The following is a 21,610-nucleotide window of genomic DNA, read 5'->3' as shown; positions in this document are numbered from 1 at the left end:
TCACCTCTACAGAATCTTGCCAAATTTCTCGCCAAACAACTCCAGCCCTACACAGAATCCATCACCTCACACGTACAAAACTCTTTCCACTTCATAGAAACAATAAAGAAACAAAACCTATAACCCGGCGACCTACTTGTGAGCTTCGATGTCATATCCCTCTTCACCCAAGTACCTATTAAAGAAACCCTGACAGCCATCCAAAACAAATACAAACCCCCCGAAGCACATCCTAAATCTGACCTACCACTGCCTAACCAACACATACTTCATCCACAATGGACAAAGATACAAACAGAAGGAACACCTATGGGGTCACCCCTCTCACCCGTCATCGCTAACGTATACATGGAACACTTTGAAACCAATGCTCTAGACAAATCTGAACCCAAACCCAAACTCTGGTTTAGATATATAGATGACACTTTTGTAACTTGGCCACACAGGAAAGAAAAACTGGACAACTTCCTCACACACCTCAACAGCCTATACACCAAAATACAATTCACCATGGAAACAGAAGCCAACAACAAACTTCCCTTCCTGGACATCCTAATTTACAAAAAACCCTAGGACACTCCATCCACTGGAAGAAAACACACACCAACTGCTACTTAAACGCACAATCCCATCACCACCCTGCACAGATCAACTCCATAGCCAAGACCCTCATCTCCAGAACCAAACGCCTAGCTGACAAAGACCACCTGAGAACAGAATTACACACCCTCACTGACGTATTAATTTCCAATGGATTCCAAAGAAGCACAATTACCAACCTAATCCTAAGGGAGACACCCCCCAGAAACTGAGACACAGAACAGGACAATGGTATTGCCCTCTTCCCCTACATCAGAGGCACCACAGATAAAATCAGCAAAATTCTCCACAGGCAAAATATCAGGACAGCCTTCAGCACTGACCAAAAAATAGCCAACATCCTAAGAAACCCCAAAGACAAGATCCAGCTAGAAAACCAAGGAGTTTATGAAATACCATGCAACAATTGCCCAGCCACATACATTGGACAAACCAACAGGAGAATAAATGCATGCATCGCAGAACACAATAATGCAGTCAGAAAAGAAGAAAATACTTCCTCCCTTTTCCAGCACCTTAAAGCCACAGGACATGAAATTAATTTTGAGGGAACCAAATTAATCTCCAATACTGAACACTTCAACAAGAGAATAATCAGGGAAGCCATCGAAATAGAGAAACACCCCATAACATGAATAAATGGGACGATACCTCCTGCCTACCAGACATCTGGAAACTAGCCCTTATCAACAAACGAGTCCCTGCCACGAAAACTAACACTGGACCCAAAACAACACATGATGCCACCACCAATCTCCCTCACCAGACTCAAACCCAAACCCACCCCATAGACGAAAGGCAACCACCATCCAGAAACCAGACCATGGCTGCATCACCAGCTGCCACACACCCTGACCCCCAAACCAAGCAAACTTAACACATAGCCAGGCCTCAAACTCGGAGCCAAACCAAAACCCGGAACGTCACATCACAGCCCCCCGCTCAGGATATCACATCACGGAACTCAGGAAGTTACACCAAAACAACTCAGCATGTTACAACACAGCCAATGACTCAGGAGATTACAGCACAAGACCCAGGATGTCACAACATTAGAACTCAGAAGGTCATCACACAGCCCATGACCCAGGTCATTACAACCCAGGAGATTACAGCACAAGACCCAGGATGTCAAAACAACAGAACTCAGAAGGTCATCACACAGCCCATTACCCAGGTCGTTACAACACAGGAGGCTGATAGACACACAGCCAATACCTCAGCCACACATGTTCTTACGAAAAAGCCAGCCAATCTGCAAACATCAACTCTATCAACCAATCAAGAAATGATAACACAGCCAACCTCCCCACCAGTATATATAGGGAGACGGCAGCTCCGATCACGCTTTGCTCGCACAAGCACGAAGCCGAAAGTACCAGCCTGAAGATGGCAAGTGGGATCTCATCAAAATGTCGCCAAGATACTCTCAATCTTACACGGGAAAAGACCCGTACATGCCAAGACAGACAGACAGACAGACAGACAGACAGACAGACATTTATATACATAAAAAATAAAAAGCTTGTTGAAATACTTGGTTGTACAGAAAATGATGTAAAATTGTTAGCATCGTCAAAAAGAACAGTATGAACTCACCATTGCTTGGAAGTACTCAGTTCCAACACTGCTGAAAAGGATGGCTTGCTGAATTTGTTTGAGGGTTATGGCACTAGATTGATAAGGCTAACAGAATGGGCTATAATGTCATTTGGGGAACAAATTTAAAATCTATACAGGTAAAATAATAAAATTCCTATAGACAAACAGTGGACCAAAATAAGTATTTAGCCAAAACTTTGGTTTATTTTTTAAGAGAACTACTGTGAAACGGACCTGCATTAAAGCTCTACCCAGTGTATTGGTGATACATCTCATGAGATTTGGTTTTGATTGGGAAAGTGGACGTTCCATAAAATACGATGAACAGATCAAGGTAAGCTTATCTTGTTTACAATGTTCTAATTACACAGTTTTTATTTTTATGATTTCTTCTATATCAGATATCGCGTAGCATGTCTATATTAAGATAGGTGCATGGACTAGCAAAGTTAAAAGTAAAAAGAAAAAACCTTCTACCTAAAGATATGTGGTGGTGGTTAAGAGGATGATGATAAAAAAAATGTAATAACTGTTTTTTCTATAGGTACAAAATAATTGATTGTGGCTTTTTTTTTTAAAGTTAAAGTTCTTAGTTTGCCTCAAAGGGTTATTTTGAAAAATCTAGGCAAAGTTCTGGAGAAACTGAAAACGTTATGATTTTCCCCCAACCAATAAAGTAATTTATTTTATTCTATCTTCATCTTGGTTTTATAAATTCATAAAAAATCTAGGTTTTATACATTCTGTTTAATTGAAGAAAATTTATTAACATGCAATGTACTTCAGTTTAAGTTTAATCTGTTTCATTTTAAACAGTTCCCTTGGATGCTGAATATGGAACCCTATACAGTCTCAGGAATGGCTCGCCAAGATTCTTCTTCAGAAGTTGGTGACAATGGACGAAATCTAGATCAGGGATGTAAAGGGTCTCCACAGAAGAAAGTGGCTCCTTCAGAAAACTATGAACTGGTTGGCGTAATTGTGCACAGCGGTCAAGCCCATGCAGGCCACTACTATTCTTTTATAAAAGATAGGAGGTAATTGGAAATAACTCTGTTCACAAGCATAGTAGTCAATTGGTCATTTGCTAGATTAAAAGCAGTGAGATAATCAGGTGTTGAATTATAAATCTTTTTGGCAAACATTTTTATGTAGCACCCCAAGCTTTAGAAACTTACATCCTCACTGAACTAATGCCACCAGATTAGATTAATATTTCCTTTTACAGATTGCTCCATCAACTGTTTGCCTAGGGCTGTTTATGAAGCTATAGATGTAAGGACAGATGTGAAATACAGCGTATGTTGGTAAACTAGAATATTTATACATTGATAAACATTTATATTTTGCAAACGTGGCTTGACAGAATACAGGAGGATTATATAACACTCTTTCAGAGTGCCATTGTTATGTATGCAAAGTAAAATAGCTATACAAAAGAACTATTGACATACACGGTTTTCCAGAAACCCCAGAAATGCAACAGACAATAAAAGTAATCTTCATAATCCCCAAAGACTTAATAAATCTTATGAATGTTGATTGGGGATGAGGGACTGAACAGGACTGAAAACCAGAAAAATACCGTGTTTCTCATATAATAAGGCCGGGTCTTATTTTTTTTTGAGCCCTGAAAAAATGGCTAGGCTGTCTTTTTGGGGGTGACTTAATTTCCCCCCCCCCCCTTGCATCTTCGGGCAGGTGGGCGGCGACGGCTGGGATGTTGACCTCGGCGTTGGTGGGGCACTTTGTATCAGGGTCAACGCAGGCAGCACCATATATCCGGGTGTATAACAAAAGTACTTCCTAACAGCAAGCCCCCCCGCCATTTGCCCCCCATTTCGCATGTTTTAATATAGGCCTTAATTTGGGGGGAGGGGCTTAATTTCATTTCATGCCTCTAAAACATGCTGGGACTTCCTATTGGGGGAGGCCGTATTGTTGGAGAAACAGGGTAGCATTTAAGTTGTGCTAAAGCTTTATTTTAATGCATCACCTGAAACATTTAAAAACACCATGTTCAAAATTGAATGTAGTCTGTTCTTTTTTTTTTTCCTGTAACCACAGGGGAAGTGGGAAAGGAAAATGGTATAAATTTAATGACACTGTTGTTGAAGAATTTGAACTTAATGATGAATCTTTGGAGTATGAATGTTTTGGAGGAGAGTATAGACCAAAGGTTTATGATCAATGTAAGTATAACCCTACATTTTAATTATCTCTTACAAATATATTTAGCATATTTTAATCTCCTTATTAGGAACAGTCATTTGAAAAAACTTTAATCAAGTCTTGAAACTGACAAATGTGACTTCTATATACTTTAATTAGGCTACTAATTCTTTTTTTTAAAATAGATAACATAAAAATAAGCACAAATAAATAGCAGATGGTTCGGAGTTAAAAATGGAATAAACTGCATAGCCAGCTGAACAATGTAGTTACATGCCATGGTATCCTCCCCGAAATCTTAATAAGTAAGTCAATAGCATTGTTGTGCCAAAAACTGAGGAAGGCAGATTTCTGTTTATCCCTCTCTAGATGGGACACACAGCTATTAGAGTGCTTTTAATACAGCTACCATTATAATTACCATCATAAACTACTTTATGAAAATGTACTTAATGTGTAGTCTTACTATGGGAATCAGGTCTCCCAATCTGAATATTTCCTTCCTTCTCTTTCCTTTCTTCTTCAGCAAACCCATATCCTGATGTTCGCCGTCGCTACTGGAATGCCTACATGCTCTTCTATCAACGAGTCTCTGAACAGAACTCCCCTGTTTTGCCAAAGAAAAGTCGAGTCAGTGTTGTGCGTCAAGAAGCTGAGGATCTCACCTTGTAAGCTTCCTTATCTTTAAATTCCAGCATTTGATTCATGTACGGAATTTCAATACTTCTGACTCCATAATTAAGGTTATCCTGTCCATATAGGACAAAACTTATTTGGAAAGGTATCCTGGGCCTATGTCTGACTACACATAATCCCAGGACATGTTTAGAGCATGGGAAATCCAAGAGAAGTTTGAAAATAAATACTGAAGAAAAGAAAAGGGTTTCCTAGTTTATAATACTCAAACTTTTCCTTATCTATATAGTCTTTTTTCCTTACTGAGGAAGCAAGCAAGTTTTGAGTGCTATCTAAACCCACTAGCCATCTGAATCCTCAGCCAATCATAGCACTATTTTAATTTGACAGATGGCTTCCTGCCAGTTAGTGATTCCACCATGACACTTAGTTATATTAACAGTTTTTGCCATGGCGGTAAATGTGATTGATTACGTTAGTGAAGCAGTGTTTTTATCCATTACTTTAGATTTCTATCCTTTTAAAATATGTATTTCTTGTCCTAACCTCAAATAAATCACCAGATTTATTTATGGAGTGATAAACCTCACAAATTCACAAAAATGTGCAAAGGGGTGAGAATTCCTCTGATATGTTGTATAATATATAAGTATTTAATATATGAACAATGACCGAACTGAGTTCATATTTACCTATACAAGTTGTGCAATCAAAGGTTCAGTGCAGGATGAACACTAAACTTGAAGTATAGAAACTGATGGACAATTATGTTTGTTATATTATTTTCTTCAGGTCTGCTCCATCTTCTCCAGATATTTCACCACAATCATCTCCACGGCCCCACAGACCTAGCAGTGACCGTCTGTCCATTTTGACTAAATTGGTCAAAAAAGGAGAGAAAAAAGGCTTATTTGTTGAGAAGATGCCAGTTCGAATATATCAGGTAAGCCATAATTACAGCAGCTGGATAGTTTTCGCGGGTATTTGTATGTGGATCTTTGGTTATTCGGGTTTTCTCCCGCGTAAAATTGGAAGTATCTAGGCGACGTTTCGATGAAGTCTCATTCATCATCTTCAGGCTTGTGTCTTCGGCTTTGTGCTTCTCGGAGTAAATAATATCTTTAAATTAAATATCTTTACTCCGAGAAGCACAAAGCCGAACACACAAGCCTGAAGATGATGAATGAGACTTCATCGAAACGTCGCCTAGATACTTCCAATTTTACACGGGAGAAAACCCGAATAACCAAAGAGAGAGAGAGAGAGAGAGAGAGAGATATTGGTAGCTACTCATAAATAATATCTGAAGCAAAATTGAAAGAATAGTTAAGATCAAAAGCTTTATTTAGTGTAAACAAGATCTTGTTTACACCAACAGCATTTACCATACCTTTCCATAACTTTCTGCCGTTGCAAAACATCTTATAGAGTAATACTAGTGAACTATGTGCAGGAAAGTGAAGGTCTAGTTTAATTAGGACTGAAAAGGCAAAATATATGTCAGAAATATTAACAGATAAAACAAAAGTTAGTGTGGGTGTATATGATAAATTAAGGAAGGCATAGATGTATTTATTATATTCCTTTTTAGCATCTTGCATTATCCAGTTTAATGTGAAAGGAAATGGTATGCTTGTTAGGCATGTATAAAGCACAATAAAAAATGAGGCTTTTAAGTGAGATTTCTAATATATGTATATATAGCTTCTAAATACCCTGTACTCCTACGATAATATTTTTATTGCTCATACAGTATCATATTTTTAAATAATTCCTTGATACTGATGTTGCTTTTCAGATGGTGAGAGATGAAAACCTGAAATTTATGAAGAACAGGGATGTCTACTGCAGTGACTATTTTAGTTTTGTTCTGTCATTAGCGTCATTAAATGCTGTGAGTAGTGAATTTAATATTTCAGTTATTAAGTCCATGCAATATCGGATATGCTAGCCTGTGAACTCAGACAAGTAAATTATCTCAGTAGGCTCTTCCAAGCTCCTTCAGAGGTCTGGAGAGTTAAGGTCAGCAGATCTCATAGATTATCAATATTTTGGAAAGATTGTGCCAACAGCCTTGAAAGAGGTGCTGCATGGTTCTACCAGTAGTTATCCTGGATTTATTGTCCAATCCTAAATATTTCCTTTTGTAGGGATGATTGGTGAGAGAATGGAGGGCATCAACTGTTGAGCACATTAGAAGAAATGGATTATCTAGATATTTGATTGGAATTCAGATCCCACCATATTGGTCACTTTTTATTAGGACCTGAACAAATTGATTATGCCATTCCTGGACCTGCTGGATTCCTTAATCTTTGATACTATTGAATATCATATTTTTGTGAACCAATGCAAGAATTAGAGAGTTCAAGTCTTGTTTAGTAGTGAATAGTTTCAGTCACTGGTTATGGGAAGAAAAGTTGGCTTGATAGCCATTTATTTCATTGAATGGTCTCTGAAAGAAACTTTTATTTTCCAGTTTCTTGTTAAAAGTGGCTTTTCCAACTTATAGTTCTAAGAATTATGTTTAAGGAACTAAAACTAAAATGCAGTCTTATACAACCTAATGTCTCTCTGTCCAGACAAAGTTGAAGCATACGCATTACCCATCTATGGCAAGAGTGAGTTTACAACTAGCAGTCCAATTTCTCTTCCAAACTTATCTGCGAACAAAGAAAAAACTCAGGTGACATTTTATTTAAAAGTTCTTTGTCTGAAGAATACACATACACTCATTCTTTTCTGGTCATACCAATATTTCTGTGTTTGCTTCCTTTAAGGACTGATACAGAAGAATGGATTGCAACCATTGATGCTTTAGTTTCTAAAAGTTTTGATGCTTGTCAGTGGTTAATTCAATATTTAGTTGAAGCTGAAGGGCGAGAGCTTATTAAGTAAGTACTATCATAGTTGGTCAATCTGTTTGATGAGATGCCATGATATTGTATCCTTCTTTCCAGTTCAAATCTTCCCCTACTTATATAGCCCCTGTTTATGTAGTTGTGAAAAAACAATGTGCAGAGATATCAGCAGGCCCACAATAACCCTATGGTTTGTAGATAACGCTAGAGGCACTTATCTTATCTAGTCTCTCTACACCTGTGAATATTAAGTTTCCCAGTAGGGGGGGGGGGAGGCAAATATAACTTAAATTAGAGAATGAATTTGGCTTCATTTCTCAACGATGGGGTATTTTTCAGAACATTTTTGCTGGAATGCAGCGTAAGAGAAGTGAGAGTTGCTGTAGCCACAATTCTTGAAAAAACCTTAGACAGTGCCTTGTTTCATCAAGAAAAGGTCAGTAATATAAAAAACCCACACTGCTCTTTTATTATTTGCATATTAGTAATTTCTATATTTTTAATTACTTAACAAGAATCATATGATTTCTAATTGTTATGAATGTAATGTTTAAACTCAGTAGATATTTTTTATGAAAATATCTGCTATGATTCTTTTAAAAGTCTGACTTTTAAGTTTAAGAAAGTGTCATCTTTATTGCAAGCTTTGGAAAAATACGTTTTGCTTTCACCTGTAATATTTTATATTCATTGTAAGCTTGAATTATTAAATTGATCATTTCAAATAAGGCTCTTGTACTTTTTTGACAGCTAAAAAGCTTGCATCAGCTAATAGAAGTGTTGCTGAGTCTATTGGACAAAGATGTCCCTGAGAACTGTAAAAATTGTGCCCAGTACTTCTTCTTGTTCAACAATTTTGTACAAAAGGTAAAGAAAAAAACCACCATATTCTTCTATTTTTCAGATTGTTGTAATTAGACGAAAGAATGAAACTATATTGCAAAAAGTTTCCAGTATCACATAGGAAAAAAAAGTCCTTTGCCAAGTGGAAGCTCTCTATAGCAGGGGTCTCCAACCTTGGCAACTTTAAGACTTGTGGACTTCAACTCCCAGAGTTCCTCAGCCAGTGAAGCTGGCTGAGGAACTCTGGGAGTTGAAGTCCACAAGTCTTAAAGTTGCCAAGGTTGGAGAACCCTGCTCTACGAAGTGATAAGTTTCTACTTGCTATTCCATTAGAAAAGTAAACTGAAGTTCAAAGTTCTAGGGAAGGTTTTTGAAGGAAGTACCAGAAGGCTCTGGAAAAAGTGTATTATCACAAATGAAGGGTGTCTCAATGAATACATGTCCCAAGATACTGTTGCAGGCTCCAATCTGGTCTGGTCACCAGGACCAGAGGTTTAGTCTTCTGAGCTTTCACACTCATGCTGGAGCCCATCCTCAGGGAACTTCTCTCTAGCAGAGTGTGTGCTTTGGGCTATTCTGGTGTAGTATTTATATGGTGCCTGTTGTGTGTGTGCCTTTTTAGATGTTGATCAGAGTGTTGATGGCTGGCTATTAAATTGTTGGATATTGTTTCTTTGTGTTGCCAAGCCCTCCTTCCTAATCCCTTGATAAATTGGTGGTAAATCAACACTTCTCTTGACTGAAGAAAAGCCCATTTCTCAGACTTCCAGTTCCTTGGAACCACATTGTTCACTCAAAGAGATGTTGTAAAAATAAAAATAAAAAAATGTATTGAAAAAAAAAAGTCTTATACTGTTGATGCTGCTTCAAATGCTACTCTTTGCTATTCTTTGCACAGTAGTTCAGAGAACAGTATAATAAGTAGACTTTAGTTATAGGTACTATATTATAATTACCTCTTAATTATTATGTTTTAGTTTTGGCAGATCAATCACAATGACCTCTTATTATTGAGCTAATAGGGAAAAAATCCAAAGGAAAAAAGCAAAGTTAAAAATTCCCAGATAGTTTGATGTCACAGAGCTATTTAAAGTCTGTAGATCAATATAGTTGAATGTAATGAAACAAGTTTTAAGAAGCATTTCAGAGTAAATGATCAATTATAATTAAATATTTAAAATATTTAACCTCTTTTTGTGGTCTTTCCATGTTTTCTAGAACATAATCCTATGTTTTTCCTGTCTTCTACAGCAGGGTATAAGAGCCTGTGACCTCCTCCTCAGGCATAGTGCCTTGAGTCATATGATTAATTTCCTTCTTGGTCCCAACCGGCAGAATAACCAGGTATGAACGTAACACCAGTCTCTGAGCAGAGTGTGTGCTGTAGTCTAGTTCAGAAGCTTAGTATACCTAATAGTTGGGACTTTGGGAAGACCTATTCACTCTTCAAGCTTTGCCACAATCACTGCTGGTTTTAAATGCAGGAAGACTGCAAGAAATGCAATAATATTGCTTTTCCCCAAGAACGGGCAATGTCCCCTAAAATTACAGCTTCTGTTCATTCAGAAGTAACCCCTAAGTTAGAAAGTATGAGAGCTGTTTGGCCTAAATTACTTTAACTGCCAATTATGGGACTGTCAGATAAATTTGATTGGGCATAGTTAAATTTGAATAACTCTGAATTTCTACTTCTTGAAGTATCCTGTATGCCCATAAATGGGATTTTCAATCGGGTGTTGACAGATAGCTTAGATGCTGGCTGTGCTAGAAAGTCCAATCTATCTGCCCTCCAGCCTGCCCATTCTTTTGTTCTCCTGAACTTGGAGGTTCAGGTTGGTGCAGCTCTTATGCTCTTCTTGAATAGACAACAACTTCTAGTTATTTCGGCTGTAGTAACCTTTTCACCAAATCACTCTGAAAGCATGCTGTTGCCATTCAGCCTGGCTGAATCAGTCTTTGATAATATGCCTTTATGCATAAAAAGATACATTAAATGAACTATTAGTGCTTATACGATGTTTGATATATACTTAACAAAACAGAATCGCAGATGGAGTTCCGCACAAGCCCGGGAATTTGGCTTTCTCCATAATACTGTGGCATTGCTTGTCTTGAATTCAGATGTCTCCTCACAGAGGAATGTAGGTAAGTCTTTCCAGTTTTTCTTGGATGACCCCGGCTAGATGACCAGGTGTATAGCTACAGTATGTTTGCCACCCCTGATCATTTTTAAATTACTATTATCAGTTTATTATCAGGACTAAGTATAGTTTTATATTTGTACTTCCTTTACAGCTCCTGGTTTGTTTGCCCTGCATTCACCCCTTAGCATTACTACTTCAGGGCCACTTTTGGCCCTTCACGAAGAAGTAGAAGCTTGGATATTCTTATCTGAGGGGAAGCCTTATTTAATGGAGGTAAGCAGCTATTTTACATCTATTTTATAATGAGTTAAATGTAATACAAAATGAAGGCTTAAATCAAGTTTGTCTAGAATCCAGTCTCACAATGCTGTTTAGAAATGATGTCCCTGCAACTACAATACTACTGTACAACCCAAGTAGTGAAGAGATACCAAATAAGTATGTAATGAAATGCATACCAAGTTACAGTCTGTTGTTTTTTAAATAATGCTCATCCTCTGCTCTCTTCTCAAAGGTGATGCATGCTTTAAGGGAGCTGACTGGATCACTCTCGATCCTTATTGAGATGGTGGTCTACTGCTGCTTTTGCAATGAGCACTTTTCCCTTACCATGTTGCATTTCATCAAGGTAAATTTTTGTAATACATAGATTGTTCTGGAACTGATACCTAGCACCTGTCACACTAATTTAAGAATACGCACTCTGCTATAGAAATGTTGGTTTCCATTGTGTGACTCTTGGCAACTGCTGATTCTTTTGAATTTTAAGGACTGATACACATTTTAGTTTTCAGTGCTATTACTTTAAGGAGTTACAAAATGTCTATGATTTCTTATTCTTATTCCCCATATATTCCACCAGTATACAGCATATATCCATAGCTTGTATGCTTGAAAATGTTTTTTTTCTCAAAATTTCAATTTTTACATAAACCATTCTTGCTATCTATTTAGTATCCCGCACAAATGTTTTTCAGGAAAAATTCCACTTAAAAAATTATGTCAAAATGAGTTGTAGTCTTATTGAAAAGTACAGCATTGCTCTTTAAATATGTTCTAACAAAAATATTTATGAACTTTTTACATCGTACAATCTTTTACAATGAATGCTTATAAAGTACAAATACATAGTTTACCTGTCTATCTTCTGCTTGCCTGAATTTATATTTTGGGCTTGCAGAATCAACTGGAGATCGCTCCACCTCATGAGCTGAAGAATATTTTCCATCTCTTACATGAATTATTGGTAAGTAATGAGATTAAAAGTAAAACCTCCCTCATGTCTCTATTGTTCTTGGAAATAGTACTGAATCAGTATGCTATTGAACTTAGTACTAAAGTCTTTGACTTTATTCTCAGCACTTTAAAATATGCATTAAAATGCCCCCCAAAATTAATATCTCTACATATTAGGGCCTAATTTATATATGCCATATATTTTAGTGACTTTTAAATTATACTTGGGTATAATCTATGTTAGCTGTGAATAATGTTAAAATTTTTCCTATTTTTTATTATCTGGCTTGACACAGTATTCTGCTTAAGCCAAAAAGTTTCTATTCTATTCTAATTGCTTTCAGTAGAAGCTGTTCACCACAAGCCTCAGTGTTACTAATTAAAAGTGATAAACTTTTTTATTTGATCATACCTCCTGTTTAAGTAGACTTGAAATGTTGGATTTAGTTTCAGTGTCGCTTAGCCTTACCTCTCTGTTGTTTCACAGATTATTGAAGATCCTTTACAAATAGAGCGGGTCAAATTTGCATTTGAGACTGAAAATGGATTGCTGGGTTAGTATTGCTGCATAGAATTAGTAACTAAATTCCAAAGAATCGTACAATGAATCCCAACAAGATAACAGTATTTTTAAATACTACAAGACTTTAGTTATGTGGGCGCTTCTGGTTGTAGACGTAAGAGGAAAGCCATGTTATTCTCTGAGAAGGGTAAAAAAATCAGGAGACTGGCAGCAGCTTTTCTAATTCTTTTATAAAATTTTAATAACATTTGTTAGTTGGAAAAAGCGCACCAGACTCCTGATGTTTAATTACTTGGAAAATCACTTTGAAACGAAGAAAAGTTTTGCAAGTCTCTGTTTGCATAGAAGAATCTTTTGGAAGATATTCAGAAAAAGAATTTAGAAATAAAATATATAATTCAAGAATGTTTAAATAAATGCCTTAAGAGCTATTTCCCTCCTTATGATAGTAATTTGGTTATTATGCAGTATTTTGGGGCATTTTGAGTACTGCAACTTAAGTAGACGATACCAGAGAAATAAAATATAAATTTAGGCTGTGTTACAGATTTAAAATATCTGCAACTTACTAGCTACAGCTTATTTTGTTGTATATTAATCTGTAGAAAAAAATTCCTTTGTGAGTAAAAGATAATGAGCCATAGCCTAAATTCAGACATTGCCAAGCTGATTAAAAAGCAGCTTGGTTTGGCATGATATCTAAATGTAAAATCATAGCAAATGTCATGAACTGCAGCAGTTAATGGACCATGAAATGGAGTTTAACTATGAAAATGCAAAGATAAGTTGAAATAAACTGGAAGGTGTAAAAGAGCTGTAAACTGTGCTTGACACATTAGCATTGAGACTGTGTTTATAATCTGTTTGCTGAAGATACTACTTTCATAAATTATTGTTTACATACCCTCTCTTAACAGCTCTGATGCATCACAGTAACCACATGGACAGTAGCCGTTGCTATCAGTGTGTCAAATTCTTAGTCACACTTGCTCAAAAGTAAGTATGTAATAAAAGTGAAGAATGGTGTCATGCCAAGTTATATGCTGTTAATATACTAGGATGTGGATGACATTTTAAATATCTTTTTTATCATACTCAAAGACAGAGTCAAAGGTTGAAGTGTTCAGGTATTTTCCCATGTCATTATAGTTGTGCTTTTAAAGTTGTAGCAACGTTTCGGCAGAATCTCATCTGCCATCATCAGGCTTCTGTATTGTGTTCGTCTGTGAGTCAGACTTTCACAGCCATTTCAATTTTAAATTTGGGGCTAGCCTACTGCTGTGCCAGAATGTTTTTTTCTTCATCCTGATTGGTTGGGAGTCTTGGTCTGTGTATATTGGTCTTGGAATTTGCTGTTTTCTGCTTGATTGGTGTTTCTAATATCTTCTATCTGTTTTGTGGCTTTTTTTGTCTTGATTGGCTGGCAACATTGTATTCCTGTATTGGAGGCTTTTAGTGCAGCTTGGCTCCGATTAAATGGACGGCTATCATTTATTAGGAAGCTAGGTTTCATCTGGGTGCCTGGTTGGGGTGTGTTTGAGCTGGAGGTATCAGGGGGGGGTCTATTTGTGCCCAGGTCTTTGCCTGGCTTGTGGTGTAGAGATTTTTTTGTTTGTGAGTGCAGGCTTCCAAATAATTGACAGTCTGGTGGAATCATCTCTTCTATTCATGCTTTCAGGTCTTTTACCCAAAAGCCATAGAGATTGAAAAAAGACCTGAAAGCATGAATTTGTTTTCGTAGATTTTCACAGGTACAGGTATGTAGGTCTAGGTGTGTTCGGGTCTTTTCCCGTGTAAGATTAAGAGTATCTTGGCGATGTTTCGGCAAGGTCCCACTCGCCATCCTCAGGCTGGTGCTTTCGGCTTCGTGCCAGTGCATACACATACACATACACACACACACACACACACATACACATACATATACATATACATATGTATATGTATATGTATATATATATATAAACTTAAGAAAACAAATATGTATCTACATATATACACACACATACATACATGACACACACACACACACACGTATTTAATTATAACAAAAACGTAAATGCTTAATGATAACAAAATAAAACGTTCCGGGCTGGAAGCCTCCCCCCACCTGGCACCTTCCAAAGAGACAGAAGAGCAGGCAGGGTGTGTGTTTGTGTGTGTGTATGTGTGTGTGTGTGTGAGCTGAGGGGCTTCGGGGCAACTGCCGCTGGGAGAAGCAGAGGCAGAAAGGAGGCTTTGCTCTCCTTGGGGGGCAGCGCCCCTTGGCTGCCACTCCAGGGGCTTCTCAGCAGGCATCTGCCTGCAGAAGGATTGCTGCTCTTGGTGATTAATTGGGGGAGGGGAGGGGGAGAAAGTGGGAGCTCCTTCCAGATCCCAGGTGGAAGATTGAGAGGCTCAGATCTGCAGCCGAGGAAAAGCTGGGGTGCGAGGAATGGTATCCCTGGGGGTACTTCACTCGCTTTAGTACTTCGCTGCCAAACCCAGCCACAGCCAGTGATTATTTGGGAGTGGGGGGAAAAGAGAAAGCATCTCTCGCATTACCAGGGGAGGAAAGGAGACGAAACAAAGCTCACTCTTTCACTGAGACCTACAAAACGCCAATCTACCGTGTTCCAGGAGTTCTTTGAAATCATCAAACGCTCCCACTTGCAGTTCCCGTGCCTCCTGGCTCAGGTCCCTGAGATGCACGCTCCCACACCTGCTGGCGGCGGCAACAACAGTGTCCTCCCCCAGCGCCCACTGTCAGCTCTCCCCATTAGTTTTCTAGCTTTGAATTGCTCCCGGCTCTCTCTCTTTCCTCCCCCCCCACCCACGTGCAGGCAGGAAAGGAAAGGGAGATAGAGCCGTGCACAGCTCTCCCCTTTTCCAACCCCTCCCAAAATCGAAGCCTCGGAAACGCAGGCAAAGCCACCACAGCAGTAGCGACCTGAGTTGCTTGCTTCTCCACTACTGCCTCCTCCTCCTCCAGCACCACTTCCTTCTCTGGGTAGGGCGATTCTTAACTAACTGAGCATGCTAAGGCAATTCAAAGCTAGAGAACTAATGGGGAAGAGCTGACAGCGGGCGCTAGGGGAGGGGACTGCTGTTGCCGCCACTGCCGGATGTAGGAGCTGGTTGGCGCATGCATCTCAGGGGCCTGATTCCGAAGTCCCTCAGGGAGCCTAGAGGCGCAAGAACTGCGCGGCCCACATTAATTGCTTTTGGGGGCCATTTCTTCTGCGGCCCACCAAAATTTTTCAACGGCCCACCGGTTGGCGACCACTGCTCTATAATCTAGGCAGGGGAAATATTAACATTGCCAGAGTAACTGCCAATGACTAGCCAACATATAGAAATATTGGTGAAAGGAACAATATTAATAAAGCATTAAAAAGAATTGGTGAAAAATATTCTCATAGGAACGCCTTGGGTTGAGAAAAAAAATAGCATGAAGAAACACTACAAATCTCAACAGAAAAAGGCTCACAGAGGACACTTTTACTTAAAAAAAATAGGCTTGTAATTAGCCATGTGTTTTTGTGAAGATACAACTACTGCTAATATTCTTTTGAAATATTTTATCCTTCCTGCTTTGTATTGGCAGCAAAGTCAATGTCAATAATTATTTCAATATGATCTTGTAAATTGGAATAATTTAAAGTGAACAGGTCACATAATCCTTTAATATCTCAGATACATAATTTTCATAATTTCTCTTCTTTCTTAAAGATGCTCTGCTGCTAAAGATTATTTTAAGGAGAATTCTCATCATTGGAGTTGGGCTGTTCAGTGGCTTCAAATAAAGGTAATATTTATTATTACAAAAATAAATGTATATAGGTACAATGTAAATCAGTGTAAATTAGCCTCAATAAGTCCTATTCACCATGGTTCAGAAGTTCCTTCAATGGGTCAATAGTAAGAAAGAGGGAGCGGGACTTTTTTATTCTTGGAACCAATCTGCTGTGTGGTTTTCATTGTTGCTTTTACATTTTCACATTTTTCTAGATGTCTGAGCACTACTGGGCTCCACAAAGTAATATATCCAATGAAACCTCAACTGCCAAAACCTTTCAACGCACTATTTCTGCACAGGTCAGTAAAACTGGTTATAAGTTTATTGCATTTGTGTTCCTTTTACTTTATATGTACAGTGATAAATAGATATTAAGGCTACTATGTGGGAATATTATAAGTGGAATATTTCTATTGATTTTTGGGTTGAAAGGAAAGATGGGTATATAATTTGAATTCATTTCCAACGACTATGCATCTCTTTTTCCCCCGGTGACTTCCAATTGCATCTAAACACATTACCTTAGCTTTTAATTCTCATACTTTTTTTAGGACACACTAGCATATGCCACAGCCTTGCTGAATGAAAAAGATCAATCAGGAAGCAGTAATGGATCTGAGACCAGTCCAGCCAATGAGAATGGAGGCAGACATCTACAACAAGTACGTAGGATGGTTTTGTTTAATACATGACATATATGACATATTGAAAAAATCAAGTAGCCTGTCAAATGTCTAGCAAAGAACTCATAGAGAAGAAGACAAAGGAAAGATCTTACTCCAACTTTTAAAAATTAGCCTGTTGTAGGAATTATGTATTATGTGCCGAGACTGAGAAGTGTGTATGTGATCACTACTGCATCCATAATATTCTACAAGACAAAGAAAGACTTTACATATATTATACAAGTCATAATACTAAGCATACTACTATAGATCTATTCACCCACTTCATAAAAAAAGACTTAAGTCATCTCAAGCAACACAAGATAGGAACAGTCTCTGGTCAGGAACAAAACCAACAATAAATAGAAGTGGAGGGAGAAACGGAAAGATCGAAAAACTGAAGAACTATAAGTACATCAACTGGAATAATAGGATAAAACCCCATGAATTTAGGAAAACAAAAGAGGACTGTGCGAGAACAAAAAGAAGAAACAAAACAAATTTCAGTTTCCCTCCCTCCAAATGAACTCAACAGATACTAATAGTATACAAGATGTCAATCAGAACGTTTAACAATTCTCAAATTTCTCTGAAGCCATTCCAAGGATCTTGATTCAGTGTAATACCTTCAATTAATTGCAAAGATTGTTTGAAGGGATGATTGAAATCAAACTCTTTGATTTAATTCATTCATCTGAAAGTTCACATAGTCCTAATAATAGCTTACGTGATGTGCTTTGTTTTTAAGGCCCTATTGCCTTCAGTGGCAGGCCAGCGCTAAAGGAAATGGTGAACATGGGCAATATTCAAACATTATGTAGCAGGTAAAATGTCACAATATAGTAATAGCAAGATTATATTATTACATTGCACTGTATTTATATTCCATCTGTCCTCCAATAGTTCATGGTAGTGCTGATCTAATTTATATTGCATTTATTTCTACACTAACCTTCAATGTGGTCAAAGTTTTAGATGAAATTAACAGTTCAAACCTTAAAATATTCAAATAAAAGCTCTATCAATAGCAACTTCATTAGTTTGTTAAACAACATATGACAATATAGATTCTGTACGCAGTATCAGGAAGACTTGTGTACATCTGCATTCTCCTGGTCATTTTCACCACCAACCGATATTAAAAGAGAATTATCTCTGATTCTAGATATGTTCTAACGTCATGATGACATGGAGCTATTGATAGCTTTGTCTTCCATGAATTCGTTTTAAGTGCCATATGCTGAAGGACGTTTTTTAATATAGCAAATTCCATACATGCTTCCGTTTTAGTGCTCCTAATCATGGTGTGTATTCCTAGTCTAATACAGGTAGTCCTCGTTTAGCAACTGCAGTTGGAACTGGCAACCCTGTTGCGATGTGTCAAGATCGTTCAGTGAAACTTCACGTGACCACACCTGACTTTACAATATCAGTTCCACTTTGGTCATTAAGCACACGACTGAGCCTTAATTACTTCCTGCTGGTTTCTCCATTAACTTTGTCAGTCTGAAGGTGGCTGTGAAATTTGCAGATGGTGATCATGTGACTGCAGAACACTCTGACCACTGTAATTGCATGCCAGTGGCCAAGCACCCAAATCGCTATCCCATGACCACAGGGACGCTGCAACCATTGTGCTATCGTAAGGTGGAACAATTGCTAAACAGGGCAGTTATTAACCGAGGACTATCTATATTTCACATTCAGTCCATTTGCTCTTTTTGTGGAAAAATATAGGGTTAATTTCTGGTTTGCAAAAGGCAGGTACTAAATGATGCCCAGTGCAATAACTCTTTGTTCAGTTTAAACAAACAGCTAATTCTTCTTGTATTTCTAATTCTTTTGTATTTATTAAAAGGGCTCAGTATCTCCCATGATGATTGGCGAACCTAAAAGTGACCTTGAAGATGTGGATACTTAATTGATGGCTGCAAGCTGAAGGAGAAAAAGCTCCTCTGAAGTGGGGAATACCCAGCACTTTCGTGATATGCCTGGAATCCTTTTGTTTTCACTTTTAGAGGAATCTGAAGTAAATGCTTTCAAAAGATCGGTAGGTACTTTGTAATGAGTTAAAAGTATTCTTCAGTTGAGAAGTTTCATCATTAGGCTATGAAAGTCTCCTGGCATCTGCTATGGTTCTTATAGATACTAGCTTAGGCATGAGTAAAGTAAAACAAAACAAAACCCTGTCAAGATTCCACCCATTTAAGAACAGTTATCAAGTAATTGAAACTTTTATGTGAACATTTAATGAGTGAATGTAAAACTTTTGCTTTTCTGTGATGCTGCAAAACAAAAGAAAAAAAGAAAAAAAAAAGACTTGGGTTTTATACAGAAGAAAAAATCAGATTGCCTTTACATATAAATGGCAAATTTTTAATCTTTTTTTTTTTAAATATTGAATAGGAATATTCAAAATTATGTAAAAAAATGTGTGATTTACACTTGGCATTGTAAAATATTAGTTAAGAATACATTTACACAAGGACTTTTGTATTTAATATGTCTCTAGGTAATTTGTATAGTGCTTTACATAAAGGGTTCTTTTTAAGAGAGCCCTTTTATGTAAGGATGATTATTCCTTATGGAATGGTTTTGGTACAAGTTAGTCTGGAATCGGTAACCTTTTTTCCTGATGCTGTGTGCTTAAAGGGTAAGAGCAATAAAACAGCTTTGTTTATTCCAAGAATACAATTATGGCATCAGTAGAACTTTTTAGAAAATGAAGAGTAAGTTTAACAAAAAAAGCACTTTAAGACAGAATTTTATTGCTGTTTGCCTCTTTAAATCATCCTTCTACTACTTGGAGACATATTGAATAAACCATTGTGTTAATAATGTGATCTGCAATCATTTGCTTATACTTTTAAATTGAAAATTAGAAATTGGCTTTACGTGATTGAGTAAAGTAGGGACATTTCAATTATTTAAAAAAATTAACACAGGCAAAAGATTGCAAGCTATTTTGCTTAGCTAGACAGCACTTGGAATACAAGTGCAATTCTTTCATAACTGGAAACAAATTGAACTTAATATGGGTATGCTTTTGTTCACCACGTGAAATGCAGTTCAATAATCTCTTAAACTACTCTCAACACTTTTTTCCACACCAATGTTGAATCCCAGGGGTTTTTTTTCCATCTTTTTCTTCATTTGCTTTTCCTTTTGTTCAAGGATTTTTGCCTTAATTTATACAAAATATACCATGCACATGAACTGGGGGGAAATGCTCAGAGTGCCTGGACAATTTGCCAAGTCAAAGGCACAAGCAGCCAAAAAGTGCCTCTTTTTTTCTCCTTCTTTTATTACTGTTACAAAAACGGAACTGGCACATAAATTACTTCACTGTAGTGCACTAGTTGTGAATATAGCAGGTCATTTCACTGTTGCTGGAAACAGCCGCACCTCCTCCAGTTGAAATTCTCTGCCATACGGGTGAGTCAGAGAAGTACTGTTAAAAATGACGCTTCAGCTGAATGTCTTCTCTGAAGGTATAGTACTTCCAGTGAAGTTAGCAGAACTCAGATATTTTATTAAGCCTTCAAACATTTTAATACAATGTTTTAAAATTTAGAATAAATGTTGTTCCTATCCCATCCTGACTGTGTCACCCTATCTTCCGTTTAATTTAAATGAAAGTAAGTTAGAGAGCTGATCTAAAGAGGAAAGCATCGGTCCAAAATCATTTAAATTTGCATCGTTTCCTATGGAAAAGGGGGTCTCATCCCAAGTTGAAGCAGGGCATTTTTTTCAGAATCACAGGATGGTGTGTTTCACCACTAATACTTTCTAAAACCAGGGCAAACTGTTTTCTGCTTCACTCCCAGCTTGTAAGAAAGTTCATGGCTATGGTTTCAAATATAATATTTGGTCAATTATTTGGCTTACAGCTGTTATCACTTCAATCGGCTGAAGACTTTTTTCAAAAAAGAAACTAATTTGCCGTGCAAATTGTCACACATTTTATGTTGCAATCTCTTTTATTGATAGTCCTTTTGGATGAAAAATGCATTTTTATACATAATGTTCTCTAGGATTGGGACAATTACAATTCTGTTGCGTCTTCTCATTGTGTACAATTGTGTTTAATTAGTTCTCAAGGCAGTGAAAAATAGAAGGGAGAGGCAGTTTCCCTGAGGGGGAAAAAAATCCTGGTCAATGGAATAAAATCCCTCTCACACAAAAAAAAGAAAAAAAAAAAAAAAAGATGCCTGATTATTAAGTTAAAAAACAGTAGTGTGGTAGCCTCGAGGTGGAGGTCTCACCTCACAATCAGAAGGCTGTGATTTTGATCCTAGGTAGCAGCAGATTTCCCCCTCTCTGGGCGCACAGAGAAAATATCTGCTGCAAATTCCACATAGGCGTCAGTGTTTTACAGCACCTTCTGAGCTGTGAGGATGGAAAAAAGATGGAAGGCTGAATCAACCTTGAGCCCATCAGAATTGAACTCCTGCTTATTGGCAGAATTAGCCTGCAATTAGCCTTCTAACCATTAGCCTTCTAACCATTGCGCCACCAGAACAATATCAGTATGCTATTTTATATTGAAA

General features: G+C 37.5%; 1 protein-coding gene across 2 annotated transcripts in view; it reads left to right on the top strand.

Annotated features, from left to right (window-relative positions):
- USP24 (ubiquitin specific peptidase 24) overlaps window positions 1-20,938 on the top strand; it is an 88,299-nt gene extending 67,361 nt beyond the window's left edge. The window contains exons 47-68 of one of the 2 annotated variants that reach the window (XM_026665932.2): window positions 2,417-2,536; window positions 3,019-3,239; window positions 4,270-4,394; window positions 4,901-5,042; window positions 5,803-5,953; window positions 6,809-6,904; window positions 7,593-7,696; window positions 7,791-7,904; window positions 8,211-8,307; window positions 8,622-8,738; window positions 9,966-10,058; window positions 10,757-10,859; window positions 11,010-11,131; window positions 11,373-11,486; window positions 12,039-12,104; window positions 12,582-12,648; window positions 13,535-13,613; window positions 16,329-16,404; window positions 16,608-16,694; window positions 16,947-17,057; window positions 17,809-17,884; window positions 18,919-20,938. In XM_026665932.2, the coding sequence (XP_026521717.1) occupies window positions 2,417-2,536; window positions 3,019-3,239; window positions 4,270-4,394; window positions 4,901-5,042; window positions 5,803-5,953; window positions 6,809-6,904; window positions 7,593-7,696; window positions 7,791-7,904; window positions 8,211-8,307; window positions 8,622-8,738; window positions 9,966-10,058; window positions 10,757-10,859; window positions 11,010-11,131; window positions 11,373-11,486; window positions 12,039-12,104; window positions 12,582-12,648; window positions 13,535-13,613; window positions 16,329-16,404; window positions 16,608-16,694; window positions 16,947-17,057; window positions 17,809-17,841 (2,238 nt within the window). In that variant the 3' untranslated portion in view covers window positions 17,842-17,884; window positions 18,919-20,938. The remainder of the gene's footprint in view (window positions 1-2,416; window positions 2,537-3,018; window positions 3,240-4,269; window positions 4,395-4,900; window positions 5,043-5,802; window positions 5,954-6,808; window positions 6,905-7,592; window positions 7,697-7,790; window positions 7,905-8,210; window positions 8,308-8,621; window positions 8,739-9,965; window positions 10,059-10,756; window positions 10,860-11,009; window positions 11,132-11,372; window positions 11,487-12,038; window positions 12,105-12,581; window positions 12,649-13,534; window positions 13,614-16,328; window positions 16,405-16,607; window positions 16,695-16,946; window positions 17,058-17,808; window positions 17,885-18,918) is intronic. The other variant, XM_026665931.2, reaches the window with a different exon arrangement.
- The last annotated feature ends 672 nt before the right edge of the window (window positions 20,939-21,610 follow it).

The sequence above is a fragment of the Notechis scutatus genome, chromosome 3 (genome assembly GCF_049901735.1).
Source record: "Notechis scutatus isolate UNSWTSFEM ecotype Mainland chromosome 3, rNotScu1.2, whole genome shotgun sequence".
Lineage (NCBI taxonomy): Eukaryota > Metazoa > Chordata > Lepidosauria > Squamata > Elapidae > Notechis > Notechis scutatus.
This window is presented reverse-complemented; position numbering and strand designations above follow the sequence as displayed.